Below are 20,151 nucleotides of genomic sequence, written 5' to 3' on the forward strand. Positions count from 1 at the left end.
TTGTATGGAATAAGAAGTCGTCATTTGCAAGTCATGCAGCAAGGTATTTGAACCACTAGGGGGCAGCATATACCTTTCTATAAACTTCAACAATGTTTGCTCTGTTGCACATTTGATCAGTAATGGGTGTTAATGTTCACGAGTTGTTAAAAATGCACCAGTATTGTTTTTTAGGTAATTTGCTCTCACGCATCGAGATTAACACACTGATGGTCGCTAATTCTCTGGTGACTTACTCACTCTGCGTGTTGTGCTCCCACATAAGCTCTTGCTCTTCCTCTGTATCTTTTCTCAGGGTATGTCTCTGCAGAAGAAGGCAGCTGAAGACAGACTTGCCAACACCGGCTCCGGTCAGTCCTTCCTGGCCCGACAGAGACAAGCCACCAGCACACGCCGCTCCTATCCAGGCCACGTCCAGCCAGCTACCGCAAGGTAGATGGCAGCAGGGCAGAATAAAATACCGCGACAAACTACCTTACAAATCTCCTGAACTTACACACAGTAGATGTGCCTTCTTTTGAGGCAGTCTATTTCCATTCATTTCTAATGGACGTCCTTGTTTCCCTATATTCTGTCTATTGATTTTCTGTTTTTTTTTTCTTCTTGATCAGATCCATGAGGTAGAGATGCCAGGCAAGACAGCCAAAATCTTGCACCACTTTTTTTTCCTGACTAATCATATTTTACCCTGACTCCTATGATGCCAGGCTCCTTTTCACACCCCAGCATATTTGATAGGGTCTGACTTATCACCCCTAACACACTGACCTTCCTTCGCCTGTGCTCTGAGGCAGACCTTTGTCAGACAGGTCATTTGGATCCAGAGAGAGAGAGGAATCCCATCTTCTTTACAATTTACTGTCGTTTTTGTTAGAGGAGCAGCCCTGCCTGTTCATGCAGTATTTATGCACATCTCTACCTGTCTTGGCATTCGAGGTTCATCTTGTTTCTTGACCGGAGTTGACAGATTATCTGTCCTGCGTTATCTGTTTTAACTCTTATAATGTAGCTTTCAGCAGGCGACAGCAATTTTCATTCTCATGAGTGTGTGTTTTATATGTATTTTTCAGTTGGGGATAAGTTGCTTCTCTGCAATGTCATTGTGTTTTCAATTCAGATCAATATTAAGCAACGAATACATTGAGGCATAGGAAGATGTATAGTCATCACATGTAAATGTTCCATTTGCTAGCTAAAATGTCTTAATTATAACCAACACGACAACACAATTTGGATAAAAACAGGTTAATATGGGCTGGTAACAGTGCAGCAATAAATTGTGAATGGTCATTTCTTCTGAGCAAAGAAAGGTAAAATAACTGCTTTACGACGCTAGAACAGTGACGGTAAGTTTTGGCATTGACAATAAAATTTGGAGTTAAAAAAGGAACCGAAAATAAGAAAGAAAATAAAAGACAGACAAAGATGTTTTTCAAAAGTATTTTTTTTTTTTTTGCATTTTGGTTTGTTTTTTTTTTTTACTTCATGTCACTCTTTCTTTTCAGTATCAGTTTTTTTGTACGTTTGCTTTTACATGCCAAAGCAGTGGCAGAAAGTTTTTTTTAAAGATTATTTCTGGGCTTTTTGCCTTTATTTGATAGGATAGCTAAAGCGTGAAAGGGGGGAGAGAGAGGGGTTTACGTTCAGCAAACGGCTGAGGCAGGAATCAAACCGGCAGCTTCTGCAGCAAGGTGCACACTTTGCCAACTGAGCTACTTTGTGGCACACAGTGGCAGAAATCCGAACAGGGTTTCCACGATTACAGAAAACCTGAAAAAGTCATGGAATTTCACAAACAGTTTCCTAGCCTGGAAAAGTTATCAAATTATTAAAAAATCTTGAAAGTTTTAGAAAAGTGATGGAGTTTTGTTGAGTATAATGCTCTTTCCCTTCATGTATGCCAGATAGCAGAATTTTTCTTATCATAGAGTTAGCATCTGATATGTCCTTTAAAAGTCATGGAAAAGGTTTAACATTTTGTCCATAATCCATGGGAGCTCTGGCTTAAATTGAAGAAAGAATTTTAAAAAAAAAAAAGTCGTAAAAAAAAAAAACTGACACTGAAAAAGGAGTGACATAAAAAAATTAAAGATTTATTTTTTCTTCTGACTTACTGTCGCTGTTATCATCATACTGCTTCAGCTATTGAAAGTGGAATCCACAGCAGGGCAGATTGAAGCAAGGATCATGTGCCACATAACTGTGCAGATTAGGCTTCATTATCTTTCTTGAGGAGCCAATGTCAAATAAACTGAAAGGTATCAGATGGTTTTAGCTTTACCGGCATCGACAGGTTGTCTCAGACAACACCTCGTGTGCCATAGTGTTCAATGTATGTGCCACAATATTTGGTTGATATTATCTCTGCAACAGTGCAGGCTTCCCTGAGATTGTGACTGAAATATAGATCCTCGGACTTATAGGTAGAAAGGGGATTTGGTTTGTAGATCCCTCGTAATGCCAACAAATCAACAAGTTTATTCAGTTGTCGCTCATTGAAACAGAAGAAGAATCAGTTTATTGCTGTCATAATAGAAATGTTTTTTAAGGTGTTTCAGAAATTAAAGCACACACTGCTAAGTATTGCCCTTGTCACTTCAAACGGGAATCTTGATGCTTGTTGCAGCTGTTCCTGTCCTTTATGTAACCCATTTATAGTTCCATTCTGTTTACAGTGCCATTGTTTTTAAGGCCCATCATAAATGATCTCTTATTAACATGATGCACCTTCAGAAACCTTTGAAATTAACCCCGTTTCTTCACTGTGTATGTATTCAGATCGAGGCCAGCATTTCACTCTAACAGGCCGTCTGACAGTTATCTCTCTTTCTCCTCCCTCAACAGCAATGTCACTGCATGACTGGCACACCAGTGAACTGGCCAAGCCTTGTGTGGCCTGGGCTAGGCTGCCATGCATGAACTACGTGCCTGTCTACTGTTTGCATGACTTTGCATTGACCTGCGAATAACCAGCACACCAGCAGCTGCAGCATGAGCACTAACAACCCTCTGCAGTGTCATGCATTGTAACTTCCAGGCAAGGCAAAAAATTAAAACTCCTTTCCTCCCTTCCAGCTCCTTACTCCTCATGTTCTCCTGTTCTTTGTTACCCTCTCTGTTCTCCTTCATCTCTCCAGCCTTCCCTTACTTTTCACGGACATGCCTGCTTGTGCTTTCACACCGCATCAAGTCTGTTACAATTCAACCTGTGTTACAAACACCAAGGACAGGGGCAGAACAGTGCATTGTTAGTTCATACACCCTTTGCTGTTAGTGTGTGACTCAACTGGCTTCCTCAGGATACCTCAATGACATATTTCCTCATATCTGTTGTACTTACATTATTGGAGGAGAGTTTGCATAAGCGTGAGAGAAATATTTGAGAGGTGTAGCCCAAAAATCAGTCTGCATAACAAAAAAAAAAATCCCCCCTTTAAACATCTAAGTGTGTATCTCCTGCGATGGTTCTGCCCAACCTCTCCTCAACATGTTGCTAGATGGCATCTTAGAAGTGGTTTTTACCTCAAGTGTTAGAGAGTACAACAAGGAAAGCTTATGGGGCATCGCTGTGTTGCCCTGTAGGCTTTTGGACAGTTTGCAGTAGGAGCATAGGATGGCAAAATAAGTGTTTTTAAAATGAATAACATTGTTACAAATATGCTTTTATACAGGTTAAAAGCCCACATTAAGCCTACATGCAGTTTTTCTTTACATCAGATTTCATATTTGATGTCCATTTCTTGATAAAATGCCCAAGTAATACAGTTATGCAGATAGAGTGGCTGTATTGTAGTTAACTCCTATGTTGTCCGTGTTATTTGTCTCCGTAGCAAATAACCTGTGGTGTAACTGAGCCAAAAGGCAGAGGCTCAGCTGCATTTTGTCAAACGTGTAATGTTTCTAACTACAAAACAGTATTGCTAATTTGATAAAATATTGCCTGGAGAAAAAAAAACATATGAAAGTGTACATTAGTTCATGCAGGCTGATGTACAGTACATTCATTTGGTTGGCTTGAAAGGGCCAACTATTTTGAAAAAGTAGAAAGGGAAGCCATTGCAACAATCTCAAAGGATCCTGTATGGCAGTTCATGGTAACCTTGCGTTTCTGGCATTAATGGAAAACATTTACTGCTTGCACCTGCAGTGTTAAGCGGATGAGTTATACAAGAAGCAATTGACAGCATCAGTAATAGGGAAACTTAACTTGGTGTTGCTGTAAGTCATACTGTACATTTTGTGTAGCTTTTTTTTTAAACAAATGTCTAAGTTAAATTTTATTTCCAGAGTGAAAAAGACTGGAAATAAACACCTGGACCTATAGGATAGGATATATGCATTTTATAGGCATAAGTGCATACATTTTGTCAAATAAGAGAGATGGTTGAATCCTCCAGTTTTAGTGCCTTTGTTTAAAATATATTTAAAAAAAAGAAAAACAACAGGCTGGGCTTTTTAGGACTGAAGGCAGCAAGGCATGCCACCTTTAAAGACCGGTTTTATTGTGTTATTTGAAAGGAAGACAACAAAAATGTCTGAGATGAGCTTAAATTTCATCTACATGATAAAAAACTAAAATTCTGTAGGCTTAATGAGGGCTTCTCTTCTTGTATTTTAACCTATTTTACTCATAAATGTTATATTGTTTAACCTTGGTTTAAATCATGCCGTGCATTTTTATCTAAATGGCTTATTTATTCTTTTGCCGCTTGTACAGCAGTGTTGTTACATTTTTTTTATTTTAGTATTATATCACCACTTATACTGTTACAATGGATGTGAAGTTTCCATACAACATCGAGATACTGTTAAATACTTGTCTTATGCAACAAAAGGAGGAGATGGTTTGAATTAGTGTAGTGTTAAAGGTTCCATTTACCTCCAGTGTTTTCAGGAAGAGGAGTTTCTTCGAAAACTTACCATGTTTGAAAATGAATGTTTTCTCATCAACAAAAGCACATTTTTACACTTGTGAATTTACCGTTACCCGACAAAGATAATATTTTCCAATGTTTTAGCAATGGCAACAAAGATGGGAGTCATGTTTTTGGGAAAATGCTTGTTAGCTGGAGGGCATTTGTAACTGCATTAAAATGAAGTTAGCTCAAATGTTCGGTTGATTTATCTTAATTAAACAAGTGAAAATTCAAAATCAGTTTTCCAGAAGTGAGCCATGAAACAATATCCGCAGGAGGAATTCAGCTGCAAAGTAAATCTGTGACGTTTTGTCCAGTTCTCTTCTCGTTTCTGTCCAGATCTGTGTTTTGTAAACCACTTGCCATTAACATCCAGCTGGAAGTTATATTACAACACAGAACCCTTTTTAACCGTCCATCCCCACGAGTCATCGGTTTGGTAAGAAATCTGTATATAATGGAACACATCCACATTGTGGTCGACCTGTTTAAATTTATATCAGGTATGTTGGGGAAACATTTTCTGTTATTTAATATCTCCCTAAGAGGAAGCATATTATGTCGTTCCCTTTCACCCCCCCCCATCGAGTCAGCCACTGAATTTTGTTGCTGATATGTATCTGTGTATATACTTATATTACTGACAAATAATGAGATAGTGGGGGAGAGAATACAGGACTCCAGAAGCCAGCAAGTTTTGGCCATTTTCAGACCTTAATAACAATTTCTCCTCAATAAAGAAGGAAAAGTAACATCTTGATGTACTGTTAAAGCTACAACTCCAAATATTTCCTTTATATTTATGTTTGAGAACTAAATACCGAATGAAAGTTGCAGTAATCTTTACAAAAACCAATCATAATGTGGTGTATTACTGACACGCCTAAGCTAAAACGAGTACGCAGTGTTCCCTAGTGTTACTTGACTGCTAATTGCACTTTCCAGTGTGTTAGAGAGATGAAACAAACACGATGAGGCTGTTAACAGGTCAGAATCTTCTCACTATGCGTGCAGTGTTTGCTGTATTTTTTTACTCATTGGAAAACTTTTCTTTACATATTGAAGTAGCAAATAACCTTCCATTTGCCAACTTTTATATTGCTTGTATACAAAAACACCATGTAAATACTAAATGTGACAGTGAGGTGTCTGGCCATTTGAGGAATGAGAAAATAAAAATTCATGTAAAGGTAGATGGATTTCATATAGCATCTGTCCGATGAGGACCTATTGATGAAAATGTGCTTCCTACACTGCAAAACTTGGAAATGACATTGTAAATAAAGCTTGTATAAAACAGGCTGCTCGTCTGTTTTTCTAATGATAACAAATCAAAATGACTGGTATTGTGTTATCAGATAACATACACTTTCATGTTAAAAAACAACTGTGCAAAATGTTATTTTATGACAGTCAAATATGAAGAAGTTATGACTGTTATGATGTAGTGAGTTAACTTCCCCTGTAATTTTTCTCATAAACTGTACAGCAGAGTTTCAGCAAAACCTCTGAAGGAAAACATTTCATCTATTAGAGTTGAGGATATTTTCAGTGTGATGCAGTATCATTTTAGCTGACCTTCCCTGTACAGTAGTGTGTAGTGACACTACAATTCTAGTATGGAAACAGTTTTATCAAAATAAGGACTTCTTCTCTGTGATATGTGAGAAATTCTAGCTGTAATGCCAGTATTTCTTCATCCTTTATGGCTGCTCCGGGTAGTACAGTAACAGCGTGAATAGACATGCAATAAAATCCAAGCAGTGACCCTGCTGACCACCGCAGTGTTTAGTGAGGCTGCTTTTGAGCTGTGCTGCTCTCTCTTGTTTGTCCATGCGCTCTCAGCATCTTTTTTCGTGCTATAATGGTGTCAGTTAGATTTTCTCTGTGAGAAAAAAATTAGCGGGTTTTGGCGTGTGAAAAGTGTCAGTTGCATTAGTTTCATGATTAAGCATAAAATTTGGAAGCCCTGCAAATCATTGCTAACGGCTGCAGGCTGCTGTTTTAGGTGAAAAAATTCTAAAACCCCATTTAACTCTACCTGCTGAACACTAAACTGCAGACAGACACAGTTACAAGCTAGTGGAGCGTTTAGCAGGTAAAGAGACAGATATATCCCTCAGGGGCCGGTAAAAACAAATCTAAAAAAGAGTGAATATTGGACTTAAATTCACTGAGTAGCCAGAAACACAACCACAAATAAAGGATAATGTCCGTTATGAGCAGTTGTTAGCTAACTAATTCACTACATCAACTTAGACTGTTCAATATCACTGTGCACTTGTTTCCGATGCACCCAAATGGCCAAAAAATAATCTAGCGCAGGTATAAAGCGTCGCTGATCCAAATCCTTTTCCCATGACTGAGCGATGAAAATCCATCCACACATCCAGGAAGGGATCATGACAAAAACCTTGGGGGCAGGTTTGCATGTCACATACACAAACACACAGTAACACAAAAACAGTCAGGTTTAGGCCTGGAGTGAATTTCAATACTTTGTTCATTAAACCCTTTCCAGCAGTGCGTCTTAGCTTTCATTTGATCAGTAGATTGATGAGACAGTATTCAAGTCGGGCAGATGATGGAAGAAGTGATTTATTGTTTGTATGTGTTCTTTAAATACCCCACAATCATTCTCTCATATGTAACGAAAAATTTGGCTTTGCCTTTGAATTACAGCAGACTATATGGCTTAAGTCTAACTTTTCTCATTAATGCAGCACTATTTGTAAGGGCTATGTATCGTAGTGAATTCTGATTTTCAGAATCTGCTTGTGTTATGAACTCAGTCTGTGCACACAAACTCATCCCTGCCTGGGAAATGAAGCCTGGATGCCCCTCGAGGCTGCGGACACAGGAACTTCCCTGTATCAGTGTCCCATTCTTCATTCCTGAGAGCTTCTTGTTCTCTCTCTCTCTAACCTCAGCCTCTGGGTGCTTCTTCCTGACATTTTGCAGGCAGAGGTCCAGAGTCAATACAAACACACTTCTCTGGTTTCTCTCCCACCTCCAACATGATGAGTCTGACTGAAAGGAGGGGAGGTGATAGTCACAGTCCACTGTGTTGATAACACTTTCCGTCATGTGTGCTGAGGGTTCATTTTTATCCAAGTTAGGTCCAAAAAACAAATTAAAGTTTAGACTGTGATGATAAATTGTCATTATTATTGTCCACTTTATACTTTGCTTGTGATGTTGTTTGCAAGTGTTTCAGTGGATATTTTAGACAGGACAGTTCTCTGGATTACAGACGGGGGTCGTCTGTAATCATTCAAAAAGGAAAACTGACAAAAAGCACACTAGTACTGACCAAGACCAATGCTGCAGGACACAGCAGCGACTACAGCAATGGACATTCACCAACAGCTGACCGTCAGCTTCATGTGTCAGGGCCTTTAGTCCTGTAACCAGTTTATATTGTACCCATATACAGTATACCTCTATATTGGAAACATTTGACCGACCTACCAAACGCTGCAGATTATCTCTACTATTTATTGCTGTGTGGATGTAGTGGACAGTTTCAGCAAATATGATAAAAAAAATACAAATTTAAAAGTTACCAACCACATCTTTAACAGGTAATTGCTGTAATTCCAGTTTCTCCATTTTGTCATCAGGATTTCAAAGACAAAATGAGGTCAGGGAAAATCAATGTAAAAGTAAAATAACACCAGGCAGACAGTGAGTCATGAATATTGTGAATAGGGTGGACAACCAGCAGCCCTGACTCGTTTCTACTCGTGTGGTCCAGACAAATAAAAAGCCCCCAGTTTGTCCACTCTTGCTTGAAACATGACCGCAAGGTGTCTGATTCATTACCGTTTCATGATGGTCAGACATTCTCTCAAAAATTCCATTACAGAGATAGAAATGAATTAAACATGAATTGAAATAATCTGAAACAAGAAACGTCCATATAGATATACTCATGTAATTTACCTTAAAGATGCAGTGAATTGTACTGCATCAGAATATACAGGGATTTTACTTTAGATGGCTCGGGTGTATTTTCATTGGACAGTTTGACACCTTAAATGCTTAGACACTATGTCAGCTAAATGGCAACGCTGAGGGTTCAAAGAATGTACAGTACACCCATTTCACAGAACATTGTTGTTCTTACCCGAAAATACTGCCAAAGTAAGAACATTGTTTTCAATATCCAAAGAAAATGTTGTCATTGATCCCAGATGTTTTTTTTTTCTTTTCTTGTTTCGACTCTCAATATTGAAGTAATTATGGAAACATTCCACCAAGAGGAAAATCAGCCCAAACGAGAGCTGTCATTTTCCTAATGAAAGAGCCTGTTATTATTTCTTCATAACTTAACATCTGGCTGACAATATGGGCTTTATGACACTTTCAATTTACTTTTCAATCAGACAGATGTGGGGGGAGGCCTGATAACACAAGGCTCTCATTGATGCACACACTCCAATGTGCACGCACAATCAGACACACACAGATCAGGTGTTGTTTAAACGCTTTGGTTTGGAGCCCGGCAGATACCTGACCTGAGGTTTTAACACCAGCGTGCACACAAAAAGCACACACCTTCCAACACACACACACACACACAAGAGCACTTTCACCATCAGCCAACACGCAGCCAACCTCTCCACTTTTACATGATCATTTTTGGCGTGACTTCAATCGGAGGCAGGTGAGAAGTGCACCGGCAAAACTGAAACCTCATGCCTGGCCTGTTGACACAGTCGGAGAGTAAAAGGAAGGCAGAGTGGCTCTTTGGATTGTACTGACCCCTGTGAGCAGGAGAACCGAGCAGTCTGACTGACAGCCGCTTTGTAAAAGGCTAACATGCAGGCCAAGTAGGGATGTGATATTTTTTCGAGACACAAATCTCTTTCATTTGACAGGAAGATTTATTTATTCCCAGCAGTTTTTGGCCTCCTCCCAGGCTTGTTATGCCTTTAAACGGCCTCTCATTGAGCGATAGGTTACCGAGGTCGCCGGGAGAACAGATCTGATTTTCTCTCCTACACGAAGCCCGACATTTTCAGCCGGATTCTCAGGCTTTCTGCCACATTGAATCCTATCTGATATAAAGCAATGTTCACCGTTAGAAGCAGTGATGCAAAAATGATAACATTAATCAGAAGAGTGTTTTCTTTTTTTTTCGCAGTTTCTGGGTTCATGATTCAGCTTCACATCCAACCTGATTTTCTTTCTCCCTTGACCCTTCTGTCCTCTAAACCGGCAGAGGCCATACTTGTTTGGTTTTTTTTGGTCATGAGCAGACTCAACAGTAAAATTTAGCAATAAGATTTATGCACTCAGTAATAAAATCGAAGTCAAGTGAAAGTGTTAAACAGCTCTAGAACAGGCACCTGACACCGTCGAGTCTGAGCCAAAACACCAGCTGACTGCAGTGGACTTTACTGTAAACTTCAAGTTCCCTTACACACCAAGCCAATGGTCGGCCATCAGTCATGGTTGGGCCATTGGTGACCACCTGTGGTCCTAGTTTTTGCGGTGTGCCCCAGACCGCTGGCATGAGTCGACCCTTGTAAGCCTTCAGATGATTTAGCGGTTTTAGTGTACGAGAAAAGAAACAGAAGTGAGCAAAGCAAACAAACAACTAAAATCAAGAGGGTGTGAGATCAAAACAAACTTGTTCTGTCAGCTAAGATGTTTTTTTAGCCACTGAACAATCTAGCAGAAATGGTAAATACTTGATTCTCATTGATAGTTAGCACACAGCAAATATCTGTCATGGTTTGAGGGTTTTCTTATACTGTTGACTTTGTTTTGGGTTTTTTTTCTGTTTTCTAGTTACTGATGTTCTGTTTCCTGTTTTGTATTTTTACCCCTTGTGTGTCACCTGTGCTTTTTCTCTGTGTCTCCTTGTCTCTCTCCCTGTCTCTGTCTTTCCCTGATTCTGTGTCCCTCTTTCACCTGTGTTATCAGTCTGGTCTGCCCTTCCCTGTCTGTCTCCCCTGCACACTGGTTTCTGTTCAAATCTCGTTTGCTCCAGTCCAGTGTTTCCAGTCACACCTTCTGTAGTTAACCAATCCGTTTCCCTCCAGCTCCTGTGTCCACCTGCCCAGCTGTGTGTCATTGTCTTGATTAGTTCCTTTATGTACCCGTGATTCCCTTTGTCCTTTGTCAATTTGTCTGTTTTCTTCGCCATGTTCCTGTTGTCCCTGCCTGTTCCTGTTACCTTGATCCTCCAAGTTCCCGGTTTGTTTCTGTTCAGTTTTTGCTCATGTTTTATTTGTTCTTTGTATTTTTATTCACCTGGATGGATAATCTTCAGCATTAAAGCTCACTTTGAGTTTGTACTTCTGGCAAATCTGCAATTTGGGTCCTCATCCTGCCTCACACATGACAGAACAAACTGACCAATCATGGACCCAGAAGAACAATTTTTTGCCATTCCCTCCTCCAATCCCTTCTGGGGAACCTGGCCTTGGGGGTTCCTCAGTCCTTAAAAAAGACTCCCAAGCCAGGGCCGACCGCAGCTCCCCAAGTCCAGTCTAGTTCTCTGATGTCCGTTCGGTGTGTCTGGGCCTTTAGACATTCAGAGAAATGGACTTAGTTTAAAGAGCATGAAAGTCCATTTAGGGTTGGTGGGAGGGGAGATGGATGGGTTCAACAAGCACAGAACTTTGACTCTGAAAAGTCAATGTTGCGTTATGTGGTCACATCAGTCCTTAGTCACTTGAGTAACATCAACCACAATATTTTCCTAACCAAGTAGTTTGTTGCCTAAATGTAACAACCAGTATCTTCTTAGTCACGCCACCTACCACTCACTTGCATCTTCGCAAAGATGCAATGTAAAGAACTGCCCCCGGCGTTGTTATTGTGAAGCAAACGGTGTCAGAATATGATGAGGAGTTTTATCATATACAGCATCACCACGTTGGGGTGATCAGACATTCTGCCAATGGTTTCACACGTCTTTACTTTTCTACAGGTGGTGGTAATGTGCCAAGAAATGCTGCAATCCACCACTAAAAGCAGGAAAGAATATTACTACTAGCCGGTAAATGTGAATTTTACCAATGTAGGTTCAATATTGATCAGTTTTGCAAATGTTTGATAAGAAAGTAAATGAATTCAACATTTGTGTCGGACCTCGTACACACAATAAGTTGAAAAATTAAAAAATGTGCACAGGACATCTTAAATTCACATTTCAGTTGTTACTTATGAAAATGGTCACTCTCTTTTTCAAACACACACACACACACACACTCACACACACAGGCCGCCAGAGAGCAGAAAACCACCGGACCAGAGGGATGAACGTCTGAGTGATCTCCACGGTGTTTGAGCCAGAGTGAGTCACGCTGGGAGCCGTGACCACTAAATCAAAGAGCTGTTTGAACAGCTGCATTCCTTCACACCCCTTCATCCTCTCTCTCTCTCTCTCTTGCTTTGCAGTGATACTAATTCTGCTTTTGCCGTCTGCCCCACTCCCCCCCTCTCCTCTCCAAGTAATGTTCTGGTGTGATGGAGATCAAGCTTAATGGAAAAAGAGTGCAGAAGTGAGGTAAGTCATCCTTTGACTGTGGACAGGTGTCTATTAGAGGTCGAGCGTAAAGATGAGACAGAGGAACTCTGTAAGGCTTCACAGCAGCAACTGCAGCTGATTTATGGACCCGTGACAGCCCTGAGTGAGTCATTATGTAGCTTCCATTTCTTTTCACACATACAGCTGCCCTCCTCCAGAGTCACATACTGTTGAGCCATTAGTTTCCACTGACAGCCACGGTAATTGCAATTGTATGGACAAACTCAGCACTGAAACATTTCTTTTGACTGAATTCTAATGTTTCAAACTTTTGCCGGTTCTCTGGATTTGAATGGACAGAGTTAGCAGATAGTAGGAAGTGACAGCTGCTGACTGAACTGCAGGCAGAGGAGTTGAGTCTTTATTGCTTAATAATTAAATAATACAATGCATCTTAGCATGATGCAATGGTCAACAACTTAAAGGAGTGCTCAGACATTTTGGGAAATACATTTATTAGAAATTTCAAACAAGGCATCGTTTCTGGTCATTTGCCTGCTACAGAGCTAATGTAGAACAGATGATAAATGCATAATTAGGTCCTTCAGCATCATTAGCCCATTTTACACAGAGATCACACTATAGGGCCGCTATGAAGTCCTTTTTTTGTGCTACCTTTGCATTGTCACACAGAGCCAAACAACAGTGGCATCATGCTGCTCCAGTGTGTGATTTTAGATAGCATGCCTGTGTGCAAGCATCTGTTTTAGCAAGCAACATACCACCTGCATCTGAAGCATTATCTGGTTCCAATTCTGATTGTAACCACAATTTTGACATATTACTAATGCAACAAATAGCTGGGTTAGGTTCAAGCCCTCCCACGATCCTGACTAAGATAAGTAGTTACAGATAATGGAAGACTGAATGAATTAAAAAATGCAACAAATATGAAATTAGTTTTTGGGGTGCATGATTTGCTGTCACCTTTTCAAGCCAAGAATGGCCAATTTCTCTGGCAACTCTTACTGTCAAGCCCTGATTAGTACTCTAGACTTAATCAACATCTTATCAATAACATAAAATCAAGGCAAACCTGGAAACACACATGCAGCAGTGAAGGTCAGAGTCAGAATCAATGTCAGACTTCTACTTTTTTTGTGTTAGAAACTGTAAGCCTAAAGAAATGTTGGTTTTGAGCACATTGAAGCCTCTGGCAGGGACAGATAACTGAGACATCAATTTGAGCATGTCATCATGAAAGCTAATGATCTGAACACACATGCACACTGCACATCAGAGAGAGAGAGAGAGAGGGATAGAGAGGCCTTTTGGAACAGGCTGGAAGTCGAGGGTGGAGTTGGAATGATAATAGTAGGAAAGATAATTATTATTTTTCTTTACCTAACACTGGCTGCGAGCAATAAACAACCCCAGATCAACTTTTGACCTCAACTGGAGACAATCTTTTTTCTGCAGAAAAAAAAAGAAACAGGATAGATTTTAAACAGGATTTTGTTGTCAGTAAATCAAATGAACAAACCCAAACATGTTTAATGTGACTGACTGTGTCTGTTTGTGATTTGATGCCAAAAAATACTGATAAACAAAGAAATCTAATCCATAGTGGTGCAGCGTGTGAATCTGAGCAGGTAATTTTGCATAGTGGCATCAAGTATCTGATAAACATGGATGTCATATAATATAAAGGCATGTGCAATCTTCAAATGATCACTATGTAGTGTGACTCAAAGTTAAAGAGAAGCATTTTAGCATTTAGGTTCAGTCATTAAACTTTTGAATGCCACATTCATACACAAATTCCACAGTGTGTGACTGATTCGCCACAGCTTCACCCCCTTGTCCAAAAAATCAAAATGCTGATGGCCAAAATGCTGAACTCAAGGCTTTAAAATGGCAATCCAAAAACCGATGGGGGACTTAAACATTTTTTAAACCCTTAATTTGGTCAATAATAAAGAGTTGTGAGTGAGCAGGACATTTTACTATGTAAAAATAAACTACTATAAAACCTAAATTAATAGCATTGGCTATTATTTGCTTAAACCACCAAACTCATTAGGGTTATTTTTGGGACAGGTGTCTACATTGGACAAACTTTTGTTAACTTTCACACAAAACTGTTGCTCAGCAAAGATGGGAAATTCAAACAAATTGTTTATTTAAAGCTCTTTTTGCATCACTCTTGTTAATTAACTGAATGATTGAACTGTAGAGAATCTTACCAAGCTAACCATGTGTGTATGTTCATATTGACGGAACTTTAAACATGTATATCTGTATGTGTGATCTAAGCAGTAAGCAAAATTCGGATCACTATTTTAATTTTTGCAGTATTGATTCTTATTGGCTGACATACATGCCGATAGTGACCAAAATATTGGCCCCAACAACTTACTGGCTTCAGTCATTGTGCATTGATTGCCAGTTGTTAGAACTTTTGGAATCTGCTTCACATCTGAGATAAATATTAGGGGAAAAAAATAAAAGAGAGACGAGATTTATTTCATTTTTAAGGCCTCATGTTGAAAATACAAGTCTAAATAAATACACATTTTCCTCTGAATGAGGTCAGTTAATCAACCACAGATCCCTATTTTACGTGGATAAGACTCAGTCACTCAGGTTGTGATCACAAAAATTACTGCATAGATGCAAAATGAATAACGGACAAAAAAGGGACAAAATATTACACAACTATATACAAGATCAACTTAAATTGTAATAGCAACAGTAGTTTTAAGTTTTAATAAGCTTGTTTTTGTTATCGGAGGTTTACAAAGAAATAAAACAACCTCCCCCCTCAAAAAAATAATAATAATAATTATTATTATTATTATTATTATTATTATTATTGTTGTGTATATGTGGAATGTCCTTGGAAACAAATCAGTGACACCTGAGAAAGATGTTTCCTAATAAAGAAAGGGGAAACAGGAGATTGGTGGTGGGGGGCTCTGGGTAATTGAGTACATGAGCTGGGTGCAGACCTTTAGATCCAGTGTACGTGTTGGTATGTGTGTCTGCCCACAGAGCCGCCAGGACACCCTGGATTTCCAGTAAAAGCTTTTTACCATGAACACCATTTTTGCTTTGATGCTGTGACTAAAGGCTCAGTCACACAACCACTTCCATCACAACTAACCGTGCAGTCATGCCTCTTCTGTGTCTGTGTGTCATTTGGAGTTAATGTCATGTTTGTGTTTGAAATCTGAATCTAAAGATGTTTACAAGAAGCAGATAATTGAATGTGTTGTGAATATCAAAAACAGCAATCATGCGGTTTGTATCGCTGCTAAAACTAGAAAGGTCAGTGAATAAAACCTGGTGATGCTGAATTATCTGGAAGGTTTGTTTGCTTATGATGGGAAATCACAGATCAGAATAGATGGGATTACTGTAAGCGGCACAAAAACACAGTTTAGGTAATTGCTGTTGTCAAGTCAGATTATCATTTCAAGGGTCACATCTTGTTTTTGTGCGTAAGTGACTCTGGTGGTGATGCTGTTAGAATAACTTTGGGAATCCACATCAGCATTTCATAATCACCACCATGTCTCTGACTCCACGCTTCAATCAGAAACAGGAAATTTAAGGAAGTCTCTGTTTACTGAGATTACATAGATCAAGATTTGTCTGTTTAACACACTCAAAAATATCAAAATGTCCGAGTCACTGTTTTGGCTGTGGGACATGACCAAAAACATCCTTCAACAGGAAGTTACCTCATGGGGGGGGGTTGCTTTGTCCAGAGCATCTTTTTACTTTGTATTTGTACTTGTTACTTACAATGAGTACATGTCATTTTGACGATTATCTGTGTCTGTATTTTATTTTAATGACTACCAATAAAAATCAATTAAAAAGTGCAAAGAAAGTGTCAGCATGGGAGGGAGTTTAACTTTGTAAAACCACAGGGAGATAATTTATTCATTCATTTTTAATTTTTAATTCAGTTTTGATTAAATATTTGCTAAAGACTACTACTACTAAAGACTAACTACTAATAATCGGTATCAGTATCAGCCCTGAAAAACCAACATAGGTCGACTCCTAATTTTCAGTATAGCTGTTTCAGAATAAGCAGTACTGTGTGGTGCAGGATGGGTAAGATATTTAGCAGGTTATGAGCACATAGGATTATAAAATGACTGGCAGTTTTTACAGTCTATGTCTGAAAGGATACAGCAACAAAGTTGTGAGTGTCTTGCAGGTGGACGTGCATTCTGCTTCAACCGCTGATGAAAAGACTGTCTGAAGGATCTGCTTTCATGGACATTAAGGTAAGCAGAAGATGTCAGAAAACACCTGTAAGATTCACAGTTTGCTTTGAACCCACAGACATGATCCTGTAGTGTTTCGTGACCCAGGGAACATGGGAAAAATTAAAACAAAAATTAAAAATTAGCCAGAAGCACAAGTAAAACACCAATATGGTTCAAATGCTATGTGCCTAAGTGCTGTATACAGTATTTACTGTATAAATAATAGATGAAGATAGAATATGTTGTTAAAGTTAGTAAATGGCATGTTTTGTTGTTAAAATTATTAAATGAAACATATTCAGAGTACATCTATACAACTCTCATACATTACAAATAGTTGGGCTTGGTTTTTTCAGGATGAAACTTCTTCTACTGAAGTTAATTAGTGTAATCAGCTTTTAAAATGAAAATGATTTATATCACAGAGGTATTGATCGGGTCAAACTGATACGGCAGTGAAAATGGGGTCAGAAGTGTCAAACTTGTCAAACTGCAAATGTGAGACCTTCAAGAATGAATAAGTCTAAACATGTAAAACAGATTTTTTTTTTTTTTTTTAAAGAAAGTTATGTATAACTGATTTTATATCTAGGTAATTCCAGTTTTCTGTTTTTTTAAGTTTAAACTTGTTGGCCTATATTTTTAAAAAAATGTTTTTTTTAGGAATTCAATCAGTTAGTAACAGACAAAGTTTTTTTTCTCTTTATGTCACAATAGCAGTTTTCTTTTTTTTGGCCTCACTTCTGACCAATCCTGAACACTCCACCGACTCACACAGAGAGGCGATGCATGCAAACAGTGAGACACACAGTACATATGCGCACACACACACATGCACACACAGTGACAGATACTAGTGCCAAATCTTTTCAATCAGGGTTTAATGGGCTGTGAAGGAAGTAGAGCGTGGTCAATATGACTGACCATCTGTAAATGGACTGAGTCATTCAAACTCAAAGTATTACTGGAAGGCTTACATAGTTGTCCATGTGCCTCTCTTCTCTTGCCATGTGTAATGAATGGATACATCCGTCCAGCAGTGTGCTTACCGACGCTCATGTCTTCTATGGTCCTTTATCAGGATTGCAAAAACACAGAGTGTGCATGCAGACAAACAAATCTTGATAACAGACAGGAATCTGTCAGCACTCTCTTTTTCTGTATTGCTATTTATGTTTCCCCAGTGTTACTTAAGGCTTAACCAGTCAAAGATCAGGGTTAACACTTGATTAAAGAATGTAAAAAATCTAGATTTTTGTCACTGTTTTGTTTTACTCTTCCGTAAAGAAGGACGTAGTTGTAGTAGTGACAAGATCAAATACATCCACCTCCCACTCTTTATAAAATGAAACATATGTGGTCATTTCCATATTGTGAAGTCCCTTTGAAGATCTCATCTAAAGAGGCAGAATCAGATGTTTGCTCAGGAACCCTCTGTAGACCCCAGCGCTGTTTGATCTTCATGAACAGAGCCACTTTAAAGTGGAAATGTACAGATGTACGGTAGTATCAGTATTGACAGGGGTCACTGAAGCCCATATCAGGCATCAAACAGCCTCCCCTTTCGCAGAAGAATAGAAATAATACATTAAAATACATTAAAATGTTGGAGGGATATTGGTTACAGATCACTCTTAAACTAAAGTTGCCAGCATCCTACTGTTATTTTAAAGTGTCACTACCATAAACTACTTCAGCGTTATATCACTGTTAAATTCATGACAGTATTCTACAGTAGAATGTGAGGTTTAAAGTGTAACACTGGCTCCAAAAAGCATAAAGATTTACAGTGTTTTAGTGTATTTCAGAAAACTATACATTACTGTCAGAATTTGGCCATATTTTTACAGCAATTTATTCCAGTGTTCCTTTTAAAGTAACTAAATAATAAAATGATCTTGACAGAACCTGTACTATAAAAGAAAAACTAAATCACAGGTTTTGAGTCACCTGACAAAAACACTTGACAACACACATGATAATGCCATGTTTTACTCATTAACCCCACATGCTGGTGTTTCACATGGTTTTAAGTTATGGAAACAATTTGCTCTGCTATGTGACATGGTGATGTGCTTGTTAGGGATCCAAGACGTCGTTTCCCAAAGACTTTGACCTGATCCCACATGTAGTTTATCGGGCAGCTAAAATGTGTGGTTTTAGTTAACAGCAGTTAACAGGTCTTACCTCAGATGTAAATAATGCTGCACAGAGCGAGAGAGGATGAGGTTATGTCAGATGAATATTTATATAGAATATCCTCTATGGGCTTAGTGGGGAGATAATGGAAATAAAGAACAGGTGTGTGTGTGTGTGTGTGTGTGTGTGTACGTGCTTGCGTGCATGCTTGCTTGCGTGTGTGCGTGCATGCGTGTGTGGACATGAAAGAGGGTGCAGCTGCAGGTGTTCTTTTTACCTTTTACACATGGACAACATAAACAAAGATGAGTTAACACACACACACACACACACACACACACACACACACACACTATTTTTGCCTATTTCACTGCGATCTGGCAACAGCTTGGATAGTTTAGGACATAAGTATTTTTTAAAACTTGGAGTACGATCTTCTGAGAAGGGTAGTAAGAGTAAAGCTCTATACCATACACTCTTAGAAAAAAAAAGATGCTAGCTAGAAGAACCCATCCTTCAAAAGTCCTTGTCCTTGTTTGTAAGAGTGTGTGCCTCTGTATTGTATATTTAAGTTTTCTCCTGTCTCACTGCAGGAATATCCATTTGTTGTGTGCCCTGTCAGCAGTTTTTCTTGACCTTTTCCAGAAATAGAGTGAACAGAGAAGATGGTCAAAAAGTTGAAAGTGAATGAGAATCATATTATAAGGAACGTTTTCTTTGAGACCAGTGTGGCAGATGCAGCTGCAGATCAGTGGATACTGGAGAGACATCACTCATGTCTGTATCTGTAACTGTGTCTGCATCTTTTCTGTCTTTTCTCCTCTCGTCTGTGTTTTGTCCTTGTGTTCTCCTTCTTTGCTTTCATCTCTCTGTCAACTTTCTCTCAGTGTTTCAGATTCCACCAATGGCTCTGAATGGCATGACAGACTGTGGTGCAGGTTTGACAAAGTACAGACTTGTTACAGCTCCGATGCTGAACAAAACACACGTGACAGTGTAACACAGCTTGTAAGTATAGAGTTGACCACTAGGAGGAGCTTTAACAGGGCCCTGTTACAGCCCTGGGTCCCTCTAACACAGAATTGGCATTTATTTTGATAAAGATGCATCACAACTTATCTTTAAAGCACTGTGGTGCTACAGATATGTCTACACATTATATTCCATATGTGAGCTAACATGCTTGTTTGATGCAGACCCTAGACCATAGCAAAAATCATATCATCATTATTTTATTTTTCCATAGTCTAGGCTATATTTTTCAGTGAAAATTAAATGTTAAAAATAATAATAATAATCATATATATATATATATATATATATA

General features: G+C 38.9%; 1 protein-coding gene and 1 long non-coding RNA gene across 4 annotated transcripts in view; both read left to right on the forward strand.

The window, feature by feature from the left end:
- hook3 (hook microtubule-tethering protein 3) overlaps nt 1-6,216 on the forward strand; it is a 29,980-nt gene extending 23,764 nt beyond the window's left edge. Inside the window, exons 23-24 of one of the 3 annotated variants that reach the window (XM_042508723.2) lie at nt 296-432; nt 612-6,216. In XM_042508723.2, coding sequence (XP_042364657.1) covers nt 296-432; nt 612-624 — 150 coding nt within the window. In that variant the 3' untranslated portion in view covers nt 625-6,216. Of the gene's footprint in view, nt 1-295 lie in introns of all 3 variants that reach the window. The other 2 variants (XM_042508722.2, XM_088070826.1) reach the window with 2 other exon arrangements.
- A 5,474-nt stretch (nt 6,217-11,690) lies between these two features.
- LOC121959543 (uncharacterized) lies at nt 11,691-20,073 on the forward strand. Its single transcript, XR_015775220.1, has 4 exons — nt 11,691-12,228; nt 12,333-12,441; nt 16,637-16,706; nt 19,715-20,073. It is a non-coding gene; the product is annotated as an uncharacterized LOC121959543 (long non-coding RNA).
- The last annotated feature ends 78 nt before the right edge of the window (nt 20,074-20,151 follow it).

This window comes from Plectropomus leopardus, chromosome 20 (genome assembly GCF_026936395.1).
Source record: "Plectropomus leopardus strain MGB_pleo_1.0 chromosome 20, ASM2693639v1, whole genome shotgun sequence".
NCBI classification, from domain to species: domain Eukaryota; kingdom Metazoa; phylum Chordata; class Actinopteri; order Perciformes; family Serranidae; genus Plectropomus; species Plectropomus leopardus.